This window comes from Wickerhamomyces anomalus (genome assembly GCF_001661255.1).
Source record: "Wickerhamomyces anomalus NRRL Y-366-8 unplaced genomic scaffold WICANscaffold_8, whole genome shotgun sequence".
NCBI lineage: Eukaryota > Fungi > Ascomycota > Saccharomycetes > Phaffomycetales > Wickerhamomycetaceae > Hansenula > Hansenula anomala.
The window spans coordinates 416,579-434,933 of record NW_017567117.1 but is presented as its reverse complement, the minus strand read 5'-3'; the positions used below and the strand labels follow the sequence as shown (position 1 = coordinate 434,933).

At 34.2% G+C, this 18,355-nt stretch overlaps 11 protein-coding genes across 11 annotated transcripts; 3 read left to right on the top strand and 8 right to left on the bottom strand.

The window, feature by feature from the left end:
• Positions 1–121: 121 nt before the first annotated feature.
• On the top strand, positions 122–484 carry VMA7 (H(+)-transporting V1 sector ATPase subunit F; the record flags this gene model as incomplete). The annotated part of the gene is made up of 1 exon (XM_019182462.1): positions 122–484. One exon carries the CDS (start codon positions 122–124, stop codon positions 482–484), a length of 363 nt encoding a protein of 120 aa, XP_019036129.1.
• A 1,026-nt stretch (positions 485–1,510) lies between these two features.
• On the bottom strand, positions 1,511–2,278 carry WICANDRAFT_18838 (uncharacterized protein; the record flags this gene model as incomplete). Its single annotated transcript, XM_019180808.1, has 1 exon — positions 1,511–2,278. A coding segment is annotated over one exon (768 nt), but the record flags the coding sequence as incomplete, so codon positions are not given.
• A 224-nt stretch (positions 2,279–2,502) lies between these two features.
• WICANDRAFT_36992 (uncharacterized protein) lies at positions 2,503–3,753 on the bottom strand (the record flags this gene model as incomplete). The annotated part of the gene is made up of 1 exon (XM_019182501.1): positions 2,503–3,753. A coding segment is annotated over one exon (1,251 nt), but the record flags the coding sequence as incomplete, so codon positions are not given.
• A 384-nt stretch (positions 3,754–4,137) lies between these two features.
• Positions 4,138–5,550, bottom strand: UGA1 (4-aminobutyrate transaminase; the record flags this gene model as incomplete). Its single annotated transcript, XM_019182465.1, has 1 exon — positions 4,138–5,550. The coding sequence occupies one exon, from the start codon at positions 5,548–5,550 to the stop codon at positions 4,138–4,140; it is 1,413 nt and encodes a 470-aa protein (XP_019036126.1).
• A 1,200-nt stretch (positions 5,551–6,750) lies between these two features.
• WICANDRAFT_98156 (uncharacterized protein) lies at positions 6,751–8,021 on the bottom strand. The gene has a single exon (XM_019186637.1). It carries the CDS (start codon positions 7,547–7,549, stop codon positions 7,007–7,009), a length of 543 nt encoding a protein of 180 aa, XP_019036125.1. The 5' UTR covers positions 7,550–8,021; the 3' UTR covers positions 6,751–7,006.
• A 357-nt stretch (positions 8,022–8,378) lies between these two features.
• Positions 8,379–8,909, bottom strand: WICANDRAFT_36707 (uncharacterized protein; the record flags this gene model as incomplete). The annotated part of the gene is made up of 1 exon (XM_019182459.1): positions 8,379–8,909. A coding segment is annotated over one exon (531 nt), but the record flags the coding sequence as incomplete, so codon positions are not given.
• A 51-nt stretch (positions 8,910–8,960) lies between these two features.
• GTO1 (omega-class glutathione transferase) lies at positions 8,961–10,561 on the bottom strand. Its single transcript, XM_019184245.1, has 2 exons — positions 10,310–10,561; positions 8,961–10,253 (listed from the first exon to the last, which is right to left on the bottom strand). The coding sequence occupies exons 1-2, from the start codon at positions 10,319–10,321 to the stop codon at positions 9,237–9,239; spliced, it is 1,029 nt and encodes a 342-aa protein (XP_019036123.1). The 5' UTR covers positions 10,322–10,561; the 3' UTR covers positions 8,961–9,236.
• A 64-nt stretch (positions 10,562–10,625) lies between these two features.
• On the top strand, positions 10,626–11,933 carry WICANDRAFT_102418 (uncharacterized protein). Its single transcript, XM_019180350.1, has one exon. It carries the CDS (start codon positions 11,102–11,104, stop codon positions 11,912–11,914), a length of 813 nt encoding a protein of 270 aa, XP_019036122.1. The 5' UTR covers positions 10,626–11,101; the 3' UTR covers positions 11,915–11,933.
• A 129-nt stretch (positions 11,934–12,062) lies between these two features.
• Positions 12,063–12,808, bottom strand: PNC1 (nicotinamidase). Its single transcript, XM_019186636.1, has one exon. It carries the CDS (start codon positions 12,790–12,792, stop codon positions 12,100–12,102), a length of 693 nt encoding a protein of 230 aa, XP_019036121.1. The 5' UTR covers positions 12,793–12,808; the 3' UTR covers positions 12,063–12,099.
• Positions 12,809–13,700: 892 nt separating this feature from the next.
• On the top strand, positions 13,701–16,271 carry VIR1 (Vir1p; the record flags this gene model as incomplete). Its single annotated transcript, XM_019183987.1, has 1 exon — positions 13,701–16,271. One exon carries the CDS (start codon positions 13,701–13,703, stop codon positions 16,269–16,271), a length of 2,571 nt encoding a protein of 856 aa, XP_019036120.1.
• A 260-nt stretch (positions 16,272–16,531) lies between these two features.
• Positions 16,532–17,833, bottom strand: WICANDRAFT_71435 (uncharacterized protein; the record flags this gene model as incomplete). Its single annotated transcript, XM_019184244.1, has 2 exons — positions 17,398–17,833; positions 16,532–17,332 (listed from the first exon to the last, which is right to left on the bottom strand). Exons 1-2 carry the CDS (start codon positions 17,413–17,415, stop codon positions 16,532–16,534), a joined length of 819 nt encoding a protein of 272 aa, XP_019036119.1. The 5' UTR covers positions 17,416–17,833.
• Positions 17,834–18,355: the final 522 nt, after the last annotated feature.

Genomic DNA, 18,355 nt, shown 5'->3' with positions numbered 1-18,355 from the left:
AAAACAGTTGAACTTGTTGGAGGGTAAATTTCAAATTGTTCGAAAATTGGGGGCTGCCAAAATTCAAGAGTTGTTAATTAACGTATTAGACCTTTATATATCCAATTGGATTAATCCACAAATGTCAGAGGCCCAGAAGAAAAGAACACTCTTAGCAGTGATAGGAGATGAAGACACCATAACAGGGATGCTCCTAGCTGGGATTGGACAAGTTGATGATTCTTCAAAATCTAAAAATTTTTTCGTTGTGGATTCCAAAACTACTGAAGATCAAATTGATGAATCATTTGAAGAATTTGTTACGAAAAGAGATGATATTGCTATATTGTTAATAAATCAACATATTGCTGAAAAAATTAGATTTAAAGTTGATAATTTTACTAATGCGTTCCCAGCAATTTTGGAAATTCCATCAAAAGAACATCCTTATGATCCTGAAAAAGATTCAATCTTGAGAAGAGTTAGAAGATTGTTTGGTGAATGATTGGGGGTCATGTTTTTGAAACGTTACGAAAGGGTTACTTAGAAGTTTGAGTTTTTTTTGGTTTAAACATTAATTTTTAATACAATGCAGGTCATAGAAGGTTTTTGTAAAGCAAGAAAAGTAGGTCTACAAATTGAATTTGTTTTCATTATTTTTATTGTAGAATAGTACACTTGGATCTAGTTTGTTTCATTTCTTATTCTTTTTTTTGTTCTTTTTTTTATTCTTCTTCTTTGATGATCCATCACCTCCTGTTGATTGTTGTTCTTTGGTTTCAACATCACCATTTGTTTCAACTTCTTCATCTTCATCCTCGCCGTCATCACCTTCAACTGGTTCTTCATCACCATTGGTTTCCTCAATTGGTTTAGTTTCCTCTGCTAACACAGATTCTTGAGGTTTTGAAGTTGGATTAATTTCTAGAGGTTCATCAATAGGTTCTTGCGTAGCAATTGGCTCCTCAGAAGGTTCCTCTGTTGTAATTGGATCCTCTATAGACTCTTCTTTAGACTCTTGGACAACAGGTTCTTCACTAGCAGTTACACTTTCAACAGGTTCAGTTATCTGTTCACTTGGACCTTCTTGTTTAGACTCCAATTCATTTGGATTTGAAACTTCAACTTTCTCTTCAGCAATAGGTTCAGTAGATACAGCTCCTTTAGATTCAACTTCAGAGGTGACTTGTTCAGTTTCCGCGGTTTCTGTAGCTTCTGGTTTAACTTCAGTCTCTTGTTCTTTTGGTTCAACATCTGCTGATTCTTTTGAAACTTGTTCAGTTTCTGTAGCTTCTGTAGAGTCTGGTTTAACTTCAGTTTCTTCATTTTCAGTTGAATCAATTGGTACATCTTCTAAATCATCTTTTGGAGTTTCTTCAGGTTGTGGGTCCAACTCTTTTGGTGGTTCAACTTCTTTTGGAACGCTGGTTTCATTAGATGCCTCAGGTGTATTAGTTTCAGATGCAACAGTTTCAGTTTTTGGAACAGATTTCTTAAATCTATGTTGCTCAAGATTTTGTGGATCAGCATCAAGATAAAAATTTCTAACACCTATTATTCTTCTTTCAGTTTCAGAAGCTTTTAACCATTCAGGTCTAACAACTGGAATGTTATTATCTAATGCCTTTTTATATTGAGGACCCAAACCTAAAGTACATATGAAATGTGTAGTATCAACTTTAACTTCATCTTGTAATGGTTTAGCACCCATATTAGCTAATGAACTTTCAATATCTTCACGGGTAATACCTTCTTTTGGATCAATCTCACCAAGACATACCGTTATACCACTTAGATCAGTCATTTTATGAGTTCTCAATTTAACTGGTTCTGATTGATAAATACCAGCAGTTGTATCTAATCTTAAATGAAATTCATATGGTGTATCAACTGGTAAACCTGATAATTTTGTCGTTGTATTAACTAAAGGATTTGGAATTTGCCCCAATCTTGAATTGTTTTTATATAAAGTTAATGATTTAATATTAGCAGATCCAAGATCTAATTGTTCCCATTCTAAAACTGCACTAGTTTGTGTAACATTCTTGATCTTTAAAATTGGAGCTTTTGGTTCATTTTTACCAAACATTTCCAAAATTTGTTCTTGAACATCTTCAAATATATTCTTATCTTTAGCTTCTTCATCTAAATCTTGATCACATTTGATTGTAACAACAGATCCAGCACTAACACCATCTGGTAATAAGATTGTTGGAAATTCAATTAAATGATGATCTTTTGTCAACAACAATGCTAATGAAGCGTCCAATTTACCAACAGTAAGCGATACTTCCACCATGACTTTCAACTTTTTATACACTTAATGGGGTTTTTTTTATTGTCAATTGAGCGTTGTTTTGTTGAGATTTCAAATCTTGTTTAAGGCCAGTTGGTAAATACAAATCGTTCTTCTCCCTTTCAATTACAGCCCGCGAATTTTCTTGACAGGGGTCAACCGGACACTAAACAGTGCTCTAAGCTGTACTTATACACTACAATTCAAACACAATAATGCATTGTTTCTCATGAGTATTCAATCTTTACGGGAACCAAGGCTCCTTGCTCAAAGAATGTGTCTGTATTCCAGAGTAACATTCTACTAATGATACCACAAATGTACTCAATCCCATCTTCACGAAGTTCTTCAATTCTTTCAGTATAGAATGTAAGTACTGGCCAACAATGTATTTGGTTTGATCTAGGATCAAATTTGGTCTTCCCAACTACACTCATCCTTTCTGCCAAATCAGTTATTTCATCTCTCAAATACTCTTCATCTCCACATGTGATATAAGCACCATACCTGGGGAAGGCTTCTTGCCAAATATCTAAAGATTCACAATAACCTGGATTCCTGTAATGATCAATTATTGGATCAAAAATATCATCAGTATCGCAGGATTCTTTCTCCAAATCATCTTTCTTTAACTGTTCAATTTGTTCCCTCAATTGAATAAATTGTTCTTCTCCAATGTATTCTTTTGATAATTTATTCATCACTTCATAGTTGATGAAATCTTCACTAGTTCCAGGATATGATTTTTCTTCATAGTACATCTTTGTCCACGGTGATATTAAAACCAATGCAGAAGGTTTTTGTAATCCTATTACTGGTATTGGAATGAAATTATATGGTGATGCAATATGGAATAACAAAGCCAATGCTAGTAATCCACCAGAGCCATCTCCAGATAAGACTAAATGAGCTTTGGAAGCTTTCAATTGAACATATTGCCACGCTTCTGATAAGTATCTAAGGTCATCATTAAAATTTCCTTGCTGATAATCAACAATAAAGATGGCTGGGTTCTTGAAACCTTGCTCTTGTAAACAAACTAGCACAACATTCAAAAACTCCACATAAAACCAAGGTGAACTTTGAATAAACCCACCACCATGAACATAGAAAAGAACAAGGTCAAAATCAGTATCATTAGCACATCGACAAGGTGAAGTTATCCAAATCCCCTTGATACCTTCTTCTTCACTATACTTAAATTCTGAATCATTCAATTTGGCAAAACCTTGTCTGTAACACCTATAATACAAAAACCATTTTGAGAGCGACCGTCCATTGAAAGCAGCACCTAATGTCTTTGGATCAAGATACTTGTAGTTGAATTTCAAAAACTTGGATGTACAGTATTCATATAGCGTTGCCCTTTGTGAATATGTTGATTGATAGAAGAATGAAGTAAACAAACGTTTAATTAAAAGATCACAGGGGAGCAAGACAACTAGACAAGTTAGTATTGGAATGCAAAAAAACACAATGGTATCTTCACGAACAACTAAAGTACATTGAATTCATGATGAAAATTACCAATCCCACAACACCATGATTCTTCAACACTGAGATCCACAAAAGAATAATGAAAACCACTGTATCAGTGTAAGTGATCTCTTCCATAGTAACATCAAGGCCGTTTAAAGTCCTTTGCTCTTCAATTGAAATCAACCGCCCTGTCGATTGAAATCTTTATGCTATAATAAGCTTTCCAAGATGTTCTTCGTTTTTGATGAAATTCCAAAAAATCATAGAGGCTTCCCTTCACAAAAAAAAACGTAGAGCGAATAGGTCAGCTTACAACACATAATTCTATCATTACCCAATTAACCATTATATTTATAATAATATGTACATCCATAAAAACCAGTTCATAGTTCAGACAAAGTTTTGTTTAAAACTTTAACGAAAAGATCAGCATGTTTCTTTTCAAAAGTTAATGTTGGTCTTAATCTAACAGAAACTTCAGCACAACCACCAATATTGACACCATTTTGTTTCATCTTGTACAAGAAGGCATTTCTAGCAGCACCGCTTTCTAAATCCCATGCAATGAAGGTAGCTCTGTTTTTACCTCTCAAGTTTTGTAATTTAGTTGGATATTTAGCTGCAACTTTTTCTAATTCAGAATACAAATAATCACCAACTTCTGCAGCTTTAGCGACTAAACCTTGGTCTAAAACTTCTTTACCAATGGCACCAGCTAAAATCATACGAGCTGGATCACCACACCAAGTGTTGAATTGTCTATAAGCAACATTTGGAACGAATTTTGGATCATGGAAGAAATAACCAGCAGATTGGAATTTTTTGGAAAATGTAACTAAATCTGGAGCTGGAGAAATTTTGAAGTGTTCATGAGCCCATAATTTACCAGTAGCACCTAACCCAGTTTGAACTTCATCAACAATGAAAACAACACCATGTTTCAAAGTGATATCTCTTAAACCCTGGAAGAATTCAGCTGATGCATGATTATCACCACCTTCTGATTGAATTGGTTCAATGATCAAGGCAGCAATTGGAACAGACCATGTTTTGATTAAATTTTCAACAATGGCTAAAGTACGAGCATCTTCAGCTTTGTTTTCTTCAACATGATCTTCTAATGGGTATTGATATGATGGGAATTCAGCCTTTGGCCATTTGAATGATGGTAAATCTAATTTATGAACAGGTTTTGAAGCAGTGACTGAAGCAGAAGCAAACAAACGACCATGGAAGGCTCTTTTGAATGATAAAACAGCTAAGTCTGGAGAACCTGGAGCTTGATTTTCCATAGTTGATTCATTTTCTTCAGTAGTGAAATCAGCATTACCTCTTTTTTGTTGTTGATACCACATGAATGCAGCTTTGAAAGCCAATTCATTAGCATCAGCACCTGAAAGACCATTCCAAACTTGATCTTGACCTTCTGGAGCAACTTTTAAAACGTTTTTAATGATACCTTCTAGATCTTTACCTGGGAAATTACCTAAAGCTGGTCTTTCAATAATTGCTCTCAACATTTCTGGGGATTTAGCAGCTTCAATTAAAGCTGGGTTATTGTAACCTAGAGGAACTGAGGCAATTTGTGCATAAGTATCCAAATAGACATTACCGTCAACATCGGCAATGAAGTTACCTAATGATTTTTCATAATCAGCAATAAAGTAAACAGGTCTTGAATCAAAGACTTTACCTAAAGATTCAATACCAGCTTTTGAAGCTGGACCTGGGATTTCAGCAGTCTTGATGACTGGTTCAGTTGGTTCGTTTGGGTAGTATTTAGCAGCAACAGACATAATTGAAGAGAGCTGATGATTGAAGTGGATGTAAAGAATTGAAAAGGGGAATTAGGATATTTGATCCTCTTTATACTTTTAATTTTTCATAGCATAGTAGGCATCGATTCATAGTTTTTGATTGCGCGGGAATGAGCCTAAACGGTGTTTTGGATCCTGGCGGGTTTGGCGATGAGGTTTCTGCTTGAGGAAAGGTTAGGCTGCGATGGTGGCCCGATAAGAAGTATAACAGACCGTTGAAGAGACAGATCAAGATGTGATTAGGCAGACGGCAGATGAATGAAGGAAGGAATGAACGTTTAAGGAGAATGAACTGTCGATATGTCAATAAGTCCATCCAGAACAGGCACACGATCAAACAAATATTGATTCATGAAGGAAGTTCAAACAAGTCTTTCGCGATGGATATTAAATAGGTACAAATACCACGAGTTCTTGATCAGTTTCAAGAGGATAAGAAAGAGAGAGGTGCTAGAATGATTATTGATTACTTCTCATATTCCGCTTTTCTGGACGAATCTGCCAATGCCCTGTACATTGTGCGGGAGTTGAAGTTCAAGTGAGGTGGTTCAAAGTGCCAACGAACTTTTCCTCTTCAACAATTCGTCAAACTGGTTGTAAAGTGCTCGCAATATCATGCCTTTAAGCTCAAGTTATTCAAACCTCTAGGCAAATTTTGACTCGAGAAGACGCTTATATATAGACATCCAGCTCAGCCCAAGTTCGTTAGTGAGCTTTTCTTTAAGAGGCCGCGCGCGAAATGGCCGAATTTGGACTACATTGTTTAGCGAGGAACCCATAAACTGAAGGCAATAAGCTTTTGTTTTACGAGATCTAAATATATGTACGTCTTTGAATTTAAGCTAAAGCCTAGTGGGAAATGGGAAGAGATCGAGTGCAGGGCAACGACAAGGAAACTTGTCATTAAAGTCAAGTTCTCACCATCTACAACTTCAGCTTTCATCTACAACTTCAGCTTCAAGATATCAAAACAGGTACTAGATTAGCTTCCAGATTGCCTTCAATTAATAAAGGAAAATTATATACATGCATCTGTGAGCTGTCTAAAAGTGTCTAACATTAAAGTGATATAAAAAAGGGGATTAACAGAAACTAGCCAGTAACAAAAAAAAATAGCCCAAAAGAACGAATTAAAAGGAACTCAAAAGTTAGAATAAACCATTTCTATTAAAAGCACATCTGGAATCTCAATAAACAAAGTGATTAAAAAAATTCCCTTTGAGTTCAATTTTCCTTCTTCATAACTTCCTTTTTTTGCTTTGTGAATTATCATTAAAAAGCCGTAACAACATAATTATTTATTTAAAACACCATCATCATAAATATATTTTTTCTTCTTCCTTTCATTTCATCTTTTCTCTATGTAATATTTTTTTTGTTTCTCATTGAATATAAAAGGTAGTAAGTGCTCTCTATTTACAGAGAATCATCATGTTCATGGACATATTTCAGTTTCATCCCATTGATCATCATCATATCTTGAGTAAACATAACGACTTTGATGACCATTAAGGTTGGCGTAATCCACTTTATCAGCTAATAACAAAACCAATGCAAAGTTTTTGGCACCATCAACTTCATGAGAGCCATCAACACCCCTCGATATAGAATCTAGTAATTTTTGCTTTTCTGGTGTTATAATTGAACCAGGTTCAGGTTTTCTAAAACTTGATTTCAAATTTCTTGATAAATCTTCCCATTTACCTTTCAATTCACTTTCCCATTCTTGCGGTGAAGGATTTGATGGGGCTGATGTGTTGTGATGTTCAGTATTTGATAAATCCAGACTTGATGAATATTGTTTTATAACATTTGGTGAGATCAATGGATAATTACCCAATTCATGATTAAAAGTAGTTGTGTTATTCATTGTTAATAATTTGGCATCACCACTTACTCTGAATTGTTCATTTGTTGCTGGGAACCAAAAGCATGCTTCAAATTTTGGATTAGTTTTTAAATGTTCAAATTTTTCCATCCTTATATCTGTTGTAAATGTAATTACATTAGTTTTTTTATCATTGAAAATGAAGCCTCTATAAACACACGTTCTAACTTTTGGTGCACCATTAGAATCAACAGTAGCAAATGAAAATGTGATAAAAGATGCGGTTTCTAATTGCCTTGTTACAGCATTAGTAAAAGCAGGAACCCACGGAGCCATATACTGCATTGTTTTGTTTTGAATTCTTTTTTGAAAACTTGTGAGGTTTATGCAATTGCCTTAACGATTATTATTTGATTGAAAATGCAAACTTTTTAGTGTAAATGATGATTTGATCTCAATAAAATGGAAAAGGAGGAAAGTAAAACTTGTTCTTAACGTGATCGACCGAAATAAACAGCCAAAAAAACAAATTCCCGTCAGTCGATTTTTGATCTTAAATAAAACTTGGAGACAGAAAAAAGATTATCACCAGCTATGACAAGGGTAAGGAAAATTATCTTTGAATCAATTCCTAGAGTTTTTTTTTTTCAAAATGCTTTTCAAAAGTCAAAAGACCAATTAACAGAAATTTTTTCTCGTTCTACTCTCAAATCGACGGTCGCTTTTTTTTTCACCACTTTTCTGATCAACGTGTGTGGAAAAATTATGTAATCCCAGTACAATAAAAGTATCGCCAGATCAAAAAGAGCCGTCTAGACTGAAGGGATCAACTGATTAGAAAGGGATCAATATGCTGTGGTGTGTATTTACATTAGTGGTTATCTATTTACATGAACGGATTTGTTCTTGTTTGCGTTGTTGATGGGGTTTTTGTTCCTGAGTGATTGACAATTGGTCGTCGCTGCACTCCGAATTTTAGCTAGCGAACAATAGTGTTCCTTAAGTTATCGACAAACGCAAAATCATCTGGATTGGCACCTGACAGCCTATACTCTTGCTCACTATCCTTAAAAATCAATTTTCCTTCATTGTCTGTCAACAATTTGGTTTGGATTTCTTCCCAAATCTTTATTTTTAATCTTGTTGGTTTTCCCTCTGGTACAAATGGCTTGAAATGTAATAATTCACCAACAGCACTCGACACAGGTGGGTGAACAACTTCAACTTTTGAAGCATCATCATTTTCTGAAGCTAAAATCATTGCTTCTGATTTGATTCCTCTCATTTTGGAAGGTTTTAGATTGGTTAATAGTACAACTCTTCTACCCAATAATTCTTCTCTATCAACAAAGTTCACTAATCCACTACACACGGTTAATGGTGTGGCATCTTCTGCATCTGAAGTAAATATTTTTGAAACGTATAGCTTATCAGCATCTGGATGTTTGTTACATTCTCTTATTTGACCAACTTTCAATTCAAGTACTGATGGTTTGATACTTTCTTGATTTTTAGGTTAGTTCTCTTGAATTGATTCAATGATTCTAAAAATTTGACTTACGAGCAGCATCTGTACTATTGAGTCTTACTATGTTCTTCAACACGCTAGGTGAGCTTCTTTTAAATCCAATTGGTAGCATCTTTGACTGTATTTCATCGTGCTAACGTTGGCTTTCTTCCTTCTTGTTGATACTCTTTTCCACCTCATCTCTGAACCTTCGAAAATTGACAGACAATAAAAGCTACAGATTATTAAGTACATTCATTTTTCATTCACCTAACTATAGATATATTTTCAGTTTGCTCATAAATCTAAATAAAAATCTCAAAAAGCATCTCAAAAATGATTCAATGGTAAAATGTTTGGAATTGGACCTAATGGAGTAATTTTATGAGGGTTGATACCAATATGTGATTTGGTGTAGTGGAACTTGATATGCTCAAAATTAACAGTATCTTTGATCAATGGATTATTCCAGTAGGTTTCTCTAACCCATTTATGAAGATGTGGATAATCAGAACGGATTGTACCAATGTTACACTTGAAATGTTGAACGTAAACAGGGTCAAATCTAATGATTGTAGTGAATAATCTGATATCAGCTTCAGTTAATTTATTACCAGTCAAGAATTTCAACCCTTTTTCATTGTTCTCTTTCAAAAGTTTTTCAACTTTATCTAAATGAACAAATAAATTGGTAACTTCTGATTCATAAACTTCTTGCTTTGTAGCAAAACCTGATTTATAAACAGCATTGTTGATATTTTCATAAGTCAATGTGTTTAATGAATCAATCTTGGATTGTAGATCTAAAGGATAATAATCCAAATTCTTCTTTTCAGGATCATCAATCAAATCATTGAACTCAGTGTTTAAGAATCTAATGATTTCGGCACTTTCATTATTGACAATTGTTTTAGTTTTTTTATCCCACAAGACAGGAACAGTAAAACGACCTTCATAATCTGGTTGAGCTTTATAGTATAATTCTGATAATCTCTTGAAGTCATAAAGATGATCTGGAGTGGCAGCAGCAGCCAAATCACCTTCACTTGGGAATCTCCAACCTTTTTCATCCATACTCCAATGGACAACAGATAAACCAATAATTGAATCTTTGGAAACTTCTGTTGTTTGAGGATTGAGATCTTTAATCAAACCTTTAGTGGTTAAATAGATCAAAACTCTGTGAGCCCAAGGACAAGCAAGACTGATGTAGACATGATAACGACCAGCTTCTGGTTTGAATTTACTATCAGCTTTTCTTGAAATCACATCTCTAAAGACTGAAGCTTTTCTTTTGTAAGCACCATCTTTACCGGCGAATTCTAAAATTTTTAACCCTTGCTTTGTCTATCGAGAGTATTAGTATCCATGATAACCTAAGGGTCAAAAACATTGCGACTTACTGATTGTGACATGTTGAATAAATTGATCAATTGAATCTGCTTTCAATCAATTGATGTGTTTTTGTTCTTTGTTAAAGCGATTTAATTCTCTTTTATACTAACAAGAATAAATTGTCATCGTTTGAAATTAAGTTCTTGCTCTGGCTTAGGTGCTGATTATTCATACTTTACACTCATCACGAATTCCTTAGTCAGCTTGGAGACCATAAGGCCATGCACTCGTAACCATTCCTCGATCGAACGCCGCAACTTGGATTTGAAAAGTGGTTGAGGCGGTACTTGGGATGTTGGACTTTTCGAGATCTAAAGGGTTAGTGTTATTCAGAACTGAAAAGCGTTGTTTGGGTGCTCAGCTGTTGATGGGCTCTCTCAAAGTGGTAATAGCTCAACGTTGATTCTTAGCTTTTTCTTTCAGGGCAAAAGAATTTTTACTGGATACGTTTATAGAAAAGTTTTCTCAAGGCCTCAGTCAATCGTTTCAGATCTCAAGCGAGAAGGTGAACATTGAAAGCATCGTTAACAGGATAATAGATCATAACTATTCACATTTAGCTGCTACAGAACTAAGATTTAAAAGGTTGTTTGACGCTACCGGATTTCAAAAGCATACATCAGGGCCCGAAGTTTTCACACCTGATCGTTATATCACTTTTTTTGCAATACCAAAAACATTTTTTTGAACTTTAGAAGAATTTGAAGAAATAGTCAATCAAAACAAGGCGGCTGTTAATAGAAGGTTGTTTAAGGTCTTTTGTTTCGTGAATCATTCATTTGGAGAAAGTTGGTATCAAGATGGAATCCACCAGAGATAGTAGTATGGATGGGTTGATGATTCTGGGGAATTTAGCAGAGCAATTTGGCCGCCTTCCAACAAACAATACATCTGGTCATTCTTTGGTAGGTTATGATAGTGGTTCTGGGGCTGGTGATGTGAACCAGCTATTTCCACCAAGAAATGTTCTTTCGATAGGTGAATTAATTGATACCCGTCCAAGTTCAAGTTATTTCCATCATGTTTTGAACACATCATCCACAGATAATGAGAGCAGTAAAGAATCCAATAAATTAGAGAACACTATAGAAGAAAAGCCATCACAAACAGAGTCATCACCATTGACGTCCGCTGAAAGTAGTGAAAACTCATTGGAACATACACCACAAATAAACAACACGTCCATTGAAGAAAGTAATGACATGAAACTAGCATCACCAACTGCTTCCAATCACAGTAACCAGGATTCAGATTCAGAGGATAGACCTTATGGTTGTTCAGCACCAAATTGTAAATGGACTTTCAAGAGAAAATCAGATCTTCTGCGTCACAAGAAAAAGCATGAAAAACCAAAATATGAATGTCCATATTATGCACACAGCAAGTCAAAAAATCATAAAGGTGGCCATTCGTTTACTAGACTCGATGTTTTAAAAAGACATTTGCGTTCAATTCATTTTTCACCATACTCTGCAAATGAAACCTATGCTGGTTATTGCAAATCATGCTTTATGGTTTTCAAAAAAATCAAAGAATTTACAGACCATTGTGAAAAATGTTCCCAAAGCTCCATAAATAACGTCATGAATACCCCTGATTCTTTGATAGGATAGGCTCTTCTTTTCAAATGACCAACAACTTTACTTGCATCACGATTACACATTTTTAACGTCCTTATTATACTGCATTTCATTTCATTTTATATTTAAAATTTATTGATACATATATTAGAATTATTATGATATAGTTTATCAAGTCCAAGTAGTTACCATATATAGTTCCATTGATTGTAATCCATTTAATGTCCACTTTGCACAGCATCCAAATGTCCATCGTTTATATCGTTCACAATAGTAACACCACTCTTTTCATAGTACTCATCAGTTTCATTGATTTTTTCAGTGTTGATAGCCTTGCTCAATGGTTTCAAAACAAATGTTTTATACCCCAATTTACTACTTGATTCTGCACTAAATTTCACACAATAATCATAAGCGAGACCGACAAGGAAAACATGAGTGATACCATTCTCTTTCAAAAATGAATCCAGTTCAGTTTTATTGTCATCCCAAATATCATTGAAAGCACTATAATAATCACGATCCTGTAAAACACCCTTTTGGACAATTGTCTTTGGAGCATTGACTTTTTTATAAGCTTCAATCAATTGGTCAGGGAACCCAGAACCATGACAATGTTGAATACAATGGTTTGGCCAAACTGTTTCCAATGATTTAACATTTGGATCTTTAGTTGATGTGAATTCAACCTGTCCAAAAGGTTCAACATCTGCATGATTTGAAGCAAACGATGTATGATCTTTTGGATGCCAATCTTGACTGAAAGCAACTGCATCCCAATGATATTTAGATGAATCCAAAAGGTCAAGAACATCAGGGATGATTTTGTCACCATCTTGAACGGCCAATGAACCACCTGGTAAGAAATCATTTTGGATATCAATCACCAATAAAGCATATTTGTCAGGCATGTTAACTATGAAAGGCTGTTTTTGAGTAGACTGAACTGTTATATGTTAAAGCAAGATCAACTTGAATGGTTTGTGATTTTGATAGAAAAGTTTTTGAAAAGATCGAGATTGAATCTGATTAATGTACCTTTGGTTATTATATGGATTGTGATTTTATTTATGTTGCATGTTTTGCTTCCTAAACAAAGCAATCTCTCCATAACTGATCTGTGTGGAAAAAAAAATTGAAGTGAACACGACTTGGACCCATATTGAAAGCAGGCGTGGTTTAAAAGTTCAAATTAACCGATATTTTGTTAGTAGATGGCTTTCCTAAATAGCCATGGCGAGTATTCTGAGATTTGATTGATGTATGAGTACTATGATCTTAAAAGATCACGGAACTGGTCCTCTTTCTCGCAACTTATCCAGACTTCAAAGAGGATTGTGTCAGATTTGAAGGAAAAAAAAACCAAAAAACATCCCATTTAGGTAATAGCACATATTCGGAAATAACGAAGATAAATCAAGTTTTTTTTCAAATAACTTCAACATGTAAACACTTACAAACAACAATGTAAACACGCAAAACGAGATGCCAAAGGTGAATAGCTGCTATAATGATGGGTTTATGGTGATATTTCGGTGATTTTCTGATGAAAACTGCTATATAGCGACAGTTTTTATCACTTTGTTTGATGTATTTTTCGCGTTGGTTTCGAGTTTGTTGCAGGAAGGCGAAAAAATTGTGAAATCTGGTATTGGGCTGAATCTGGTATATTATTTTGCTTGCCAAAGGTAAAAACAAGGGAAACTTTTTTATAAACCCAACAAAAGATTGAATTTGAATTATTAGAGACTTGTTAAGATTATTGAGGCCAATTGCCTGACCCTATTTTGCTTGATATATTCTCTATTTTCTATTCGCCATGGTCGTCTTGGAAGATCAGTTCAAGAGTTTGGGTCTTTCTAACGAGCCTAAGCGCCAGGGTGCTGGAGAGTTCTCTTTAAGATTCAATGAAGAAAAAGTCTTTGAAATCTTGGAAAGTTATTCAATGGAAACAAAGGATGCTTTAGGGGCTTTGAATAAGTTGATTTTGATTCAAAGAACTGTTGATCCTGTTGTTGATACTTCGAAGGATATAGATGGTGAGATCAGATCTTTGGTTGATCAAGTCACGCCTTTCATTAGAACTTTAGACCTTGATACTCTATCAAAATTTGAATCTGAAGATGTCATTGGGTTTTTGGAAGTTATATCTTTGATGATTGCAAATTTTACTGTTAATGATTTCATCAAAACTGAAATTGATTCATCTCTCATTGACAAGATGCTGACTATTTACTTATCAGTTTTGGAAACTTTAAGATTTGGAAAATTCAAAGGCCATAGCTATTTACTCACTAGAACTTCATTAATCAGCCCTTTATTGATTACCATTTCATTTTCCTTCAAGTTGAAGTCTACGGAAAGCTCAACTCTGATCAAAATTATAGCAGCATTGTTTACTTTACTTATGACCAGGCAATCACTTTTTGATCCGGTTGTTAAACTATTTGCAATGAACTCTACAACAAATATTGAAATGTTTCAAGTTTTCAATAAGTTGTGGGAAAGAACTTTAGAGATCCCAGCTGATTCACAACTTGACACTAAACAATCACCAGGGCCAATTTCAATAATTAATAGAATCAACGCTTTGAGCAATTACGAACTTTCATCAGGTATCATTAACCAAGTTTTCCCATTTATCCCAAGTCAATATATATATCAGCTTTCTCAAAGCTCATTGAAGGCACATACGGTTTTATCAAACATTAAATTAGGAAAGGAAGTATCCAGTAACATTACTGAGTTACTGGGGTTTGTTTTGGACGATTTAAATACAGAAGTTCTTTTGACAATGATTGATACGTTAGATGCCACTGAGCTCTTATTGCAATGTTTTGAAGAAGAACAATACAAATCACAACTAGGTTATGTTTTTGCCAAAATCTCACAATTATCAGATTTTAATATTCATGGCTCGGTTTCAAGAAAATTGATTCCAAAAATTTTAACCAGAGATGTCTTGTTTGAACTTGAGTCATCTGAAAATGAAAGATATAAAGTCCTTTTTGAGCTGTTAGATCATAATCCAAAAATTGACTTTCACTCAGACTTTTCTATGGTTTTTGCCATTGAAGCTGCACTTTCTTTGATTGACAGAGACTTTGATCTTCAAAAAGATTTTTTAATTTTATCAAATTTAGGCTCTTCGGTTAATTTGCCTGCACTCTTTGTTTATTCTGGATTTCTGTTATCCAATGCTTTGTTAAAGTTTGCCAATCCAACAAAGTCACTTCCACATTTTCTTGATGAAATTATGCAGTTGAAAAGGTTTCCACCTTTACCAAAATCAGAGTTTTTCGATTTCAGTCACATTTTCCTTTCCAAATCACAACAGAATTTGAAAAATCCAAGAATTGTTACAAATGCCTTATTTCATTGTCTTTCTATTTTGCACAAGATTGTTACTGGATTTTGTGAAGTTAAAGATTGGGTTCATCCTATACAAAATGTGAACGATACAGATAATGATTTGGAATATCAGGCTACTGATAAATTTTTGTTCCTCAACTACAGTGCATTTTTTGGGGTGTTGCATACCGTTAATGAACTCTTACAGAAATCAACTGGATACTATAATAATGATCATTTTTCTTCAATGTTTTATGATCTTTCATCAATTGGGAATACTTTAAAGCTTCAGACTTTCCAACTCTTTGAGGACTTGTTTCAATTTTATGATACATTTGCTTTTTACAAGTTGGTAAAATTTATTATGAAAGTTAGCATGACAGATTTGGAATTACAAAAGTTTTCAATCAAAATTTTGAACCATCTAGTCTTTCATTCTAATAATGGAATCAAAGACTCAATCAAGGACAATGAGCTCATATTGAAGCTTCTTGAACAATATGTCACACTTTGGAATGATGGTTCTACTGAGTATAAACAATTTGAAAACTTCTTAGGAATTGAACAAACCTCTTCTGAGACGGTGATTTTTGATACAATAAGTCATTTAAAGTTTTTGGGATTTTCTGATGTTGGTATTGCAAGCTTATCGCCAGCAACTTCAAGTTCAGGATCATCAATTCACAATTATAGTTACACAAATAATTCCAATAACTTTAGTGGCATACAAACGAACCTTTCAACTCCAAATAATAGTTTTGGTTTTATTTCAGCATCTGGATGGAAACAACAACCATTAGATAATGCTTCTGGTTATTTCAATATAAATTCAAACATGCTAAATAATAACAACCAAATCGGATTCAGTGGTTCAAATACGCCAGTATCAACAGGAGTTATGGATTATACTACTTACAGAACTAGTAACATTCGTAATGTCCAATCATTCATTCCTCAACAACAACAACAACAACAATATAACAATGGTTTGAATAATAACAGGGCTCAATCAGTTCACGTTGATCAATTTGGAAAATGAAAACCAATACACTTTTTTTTACAGACTGGATTTTAAACTCTACACATACATTCTTTAACTTACTTTTTATTCATTTTTATTTTCACCTTTTATACTCTTTTTGGGACACTTGTTTATTTGCTGGACACTTGCTACAATTTTATTTGTTCTATATTAAATCAAGCTAAATGTTGGTGTTTAGGATTAATCTACAACTTAATATTGTTTAAATATTGATTCATAGACAACTATGCAGTGAAGAATAGAGACATTAAAGATATTCAAATTTGGAATCTAGTCCATTTGAATAAGGTCTCATTTGGATTGACAAATTCTTTCTCGTTTTCTTTTTCATATATCAAACCTTTGCCTTCTCCTTCAGATAAGATGGTGGCTAGATAAAATCCAATATCTTCCAATCTAAAGCCATGACTATATTTCTCTATAGCTTTTTTGACCTGTTCAGCAGTTGAAACAAATCTAGTATTAATTTTGACCCCTTTGATCTTTTCATAATGTTTAACCAAGTCAGTTGCAAGAACTCTGTCAGAATAGATACGAACTTTATCTGGAATTGATGCATAATCATCCTTGGTGACCAAGGCTGCAATAGCATTAGCAATGTCCTTGACATATGTTGGATTGACCAAAGTATTCTCATTTCCTGGGATGGTAACCTCTTTGGTATTTTCAACATCACCGAAGAGATACAACGGAGCATAAGGTAACAATCCATCCTCATTAATGAACACACTTGTGAACAAGTCAACCGTCTTTACACCACCATCTCTAGCAGCAATACTGTGAGCCGTCTTTGTTCCTAAAAAATTTGGTAGAGTATCACTGACGTATAAGTCAGTGCCATATTGGGATGGAATGTATAACTTAATATTGCTTGAAATGATTGATTTCAATAGAATATCATCTTTTGGGTCACCTGGAACACCACCTAAGTTAATAACAACATCAACACCTTCTAAAGCCTTATCAAACCCAACTTCTTTAACATTATAGTATTTAACTTTTGATGATTGAATTCGTCTTTTATCTGATGATGTTAATAAACGAATTGGTGTTTTAATCTTAAAGGCGAATGGTTCACTTAATAGCGCATCAGCAACTGGTTTACCCAAGAAACCGTTCAAACAATTGCAACAGTAGACATTGTGTAAGTGATCTATAACGATGGGAAGGGTTCTTCGCTCTGAAAAGACGGGATCACGCTCTCTTTTATACTTTATTGAACTAGAAAGGGTGGTACCTCATCATCTTAGCTCATTTATAATAATGATAATTTGCCACATTATTACGGTGATTGGTTGTTTGAGCATTGTCAACCTGCTTCATTGCATTGTCTTCAGCTTCTTAATTGGATGAAATTTTCCAGTGCGGTAAACGCACAAACCTGATAATTAATAATCATAATACAAATGTGATTAGAGACATATTGAGTGGATCAAAGTGATCAGATACCATGATCAGATGATTAGAGACCACAAAATAGCCAGGTGAAGTTCGTTGGTGTAATAACGATGTTACGCTGATCAGTAATATACCTAGCTGAGTCTAATATAGCGAATTCGAACACGCAGCTTATCCGATCAGACAGTATAGTTCCACAACAGCTAATTTACAGATTACACACCACCTGCATCAACTGGTATAAGGCTGCAACTACTTGATTCTAATGTCTTATTTGTTTACGATACAAGATATTAAACTTTTTTTTTTTGTATACAATAACGTTTATTTCACTTATACTCATTTACAAATTCACTTATCTAAAAAAAATTGCACTCTAATTTGTGACTCTAATTGAATCTTAGATGCATCAAAAAAAGCTAATAAAGCTGTGTCACAACTGTTTTCTATCATTTCAATATTTTTCTTCTTGTAATTTACGATCCAAGGTAATAATTCTTTGAATTGTATTTGTTTATTTGTGATTTGGCGAAAGTTATCATTGTTTGAACAGCAGCATCATCAAATTTAGGTTCAATTGAACTCCATCTTCTTTGAACTCTGGTGTTCCAGATTATCCCAATGTAAAGAGATAAGTCTTTTAGATGCTTATCTGGATCTTTGATAGGTAATAAATGTTTGAT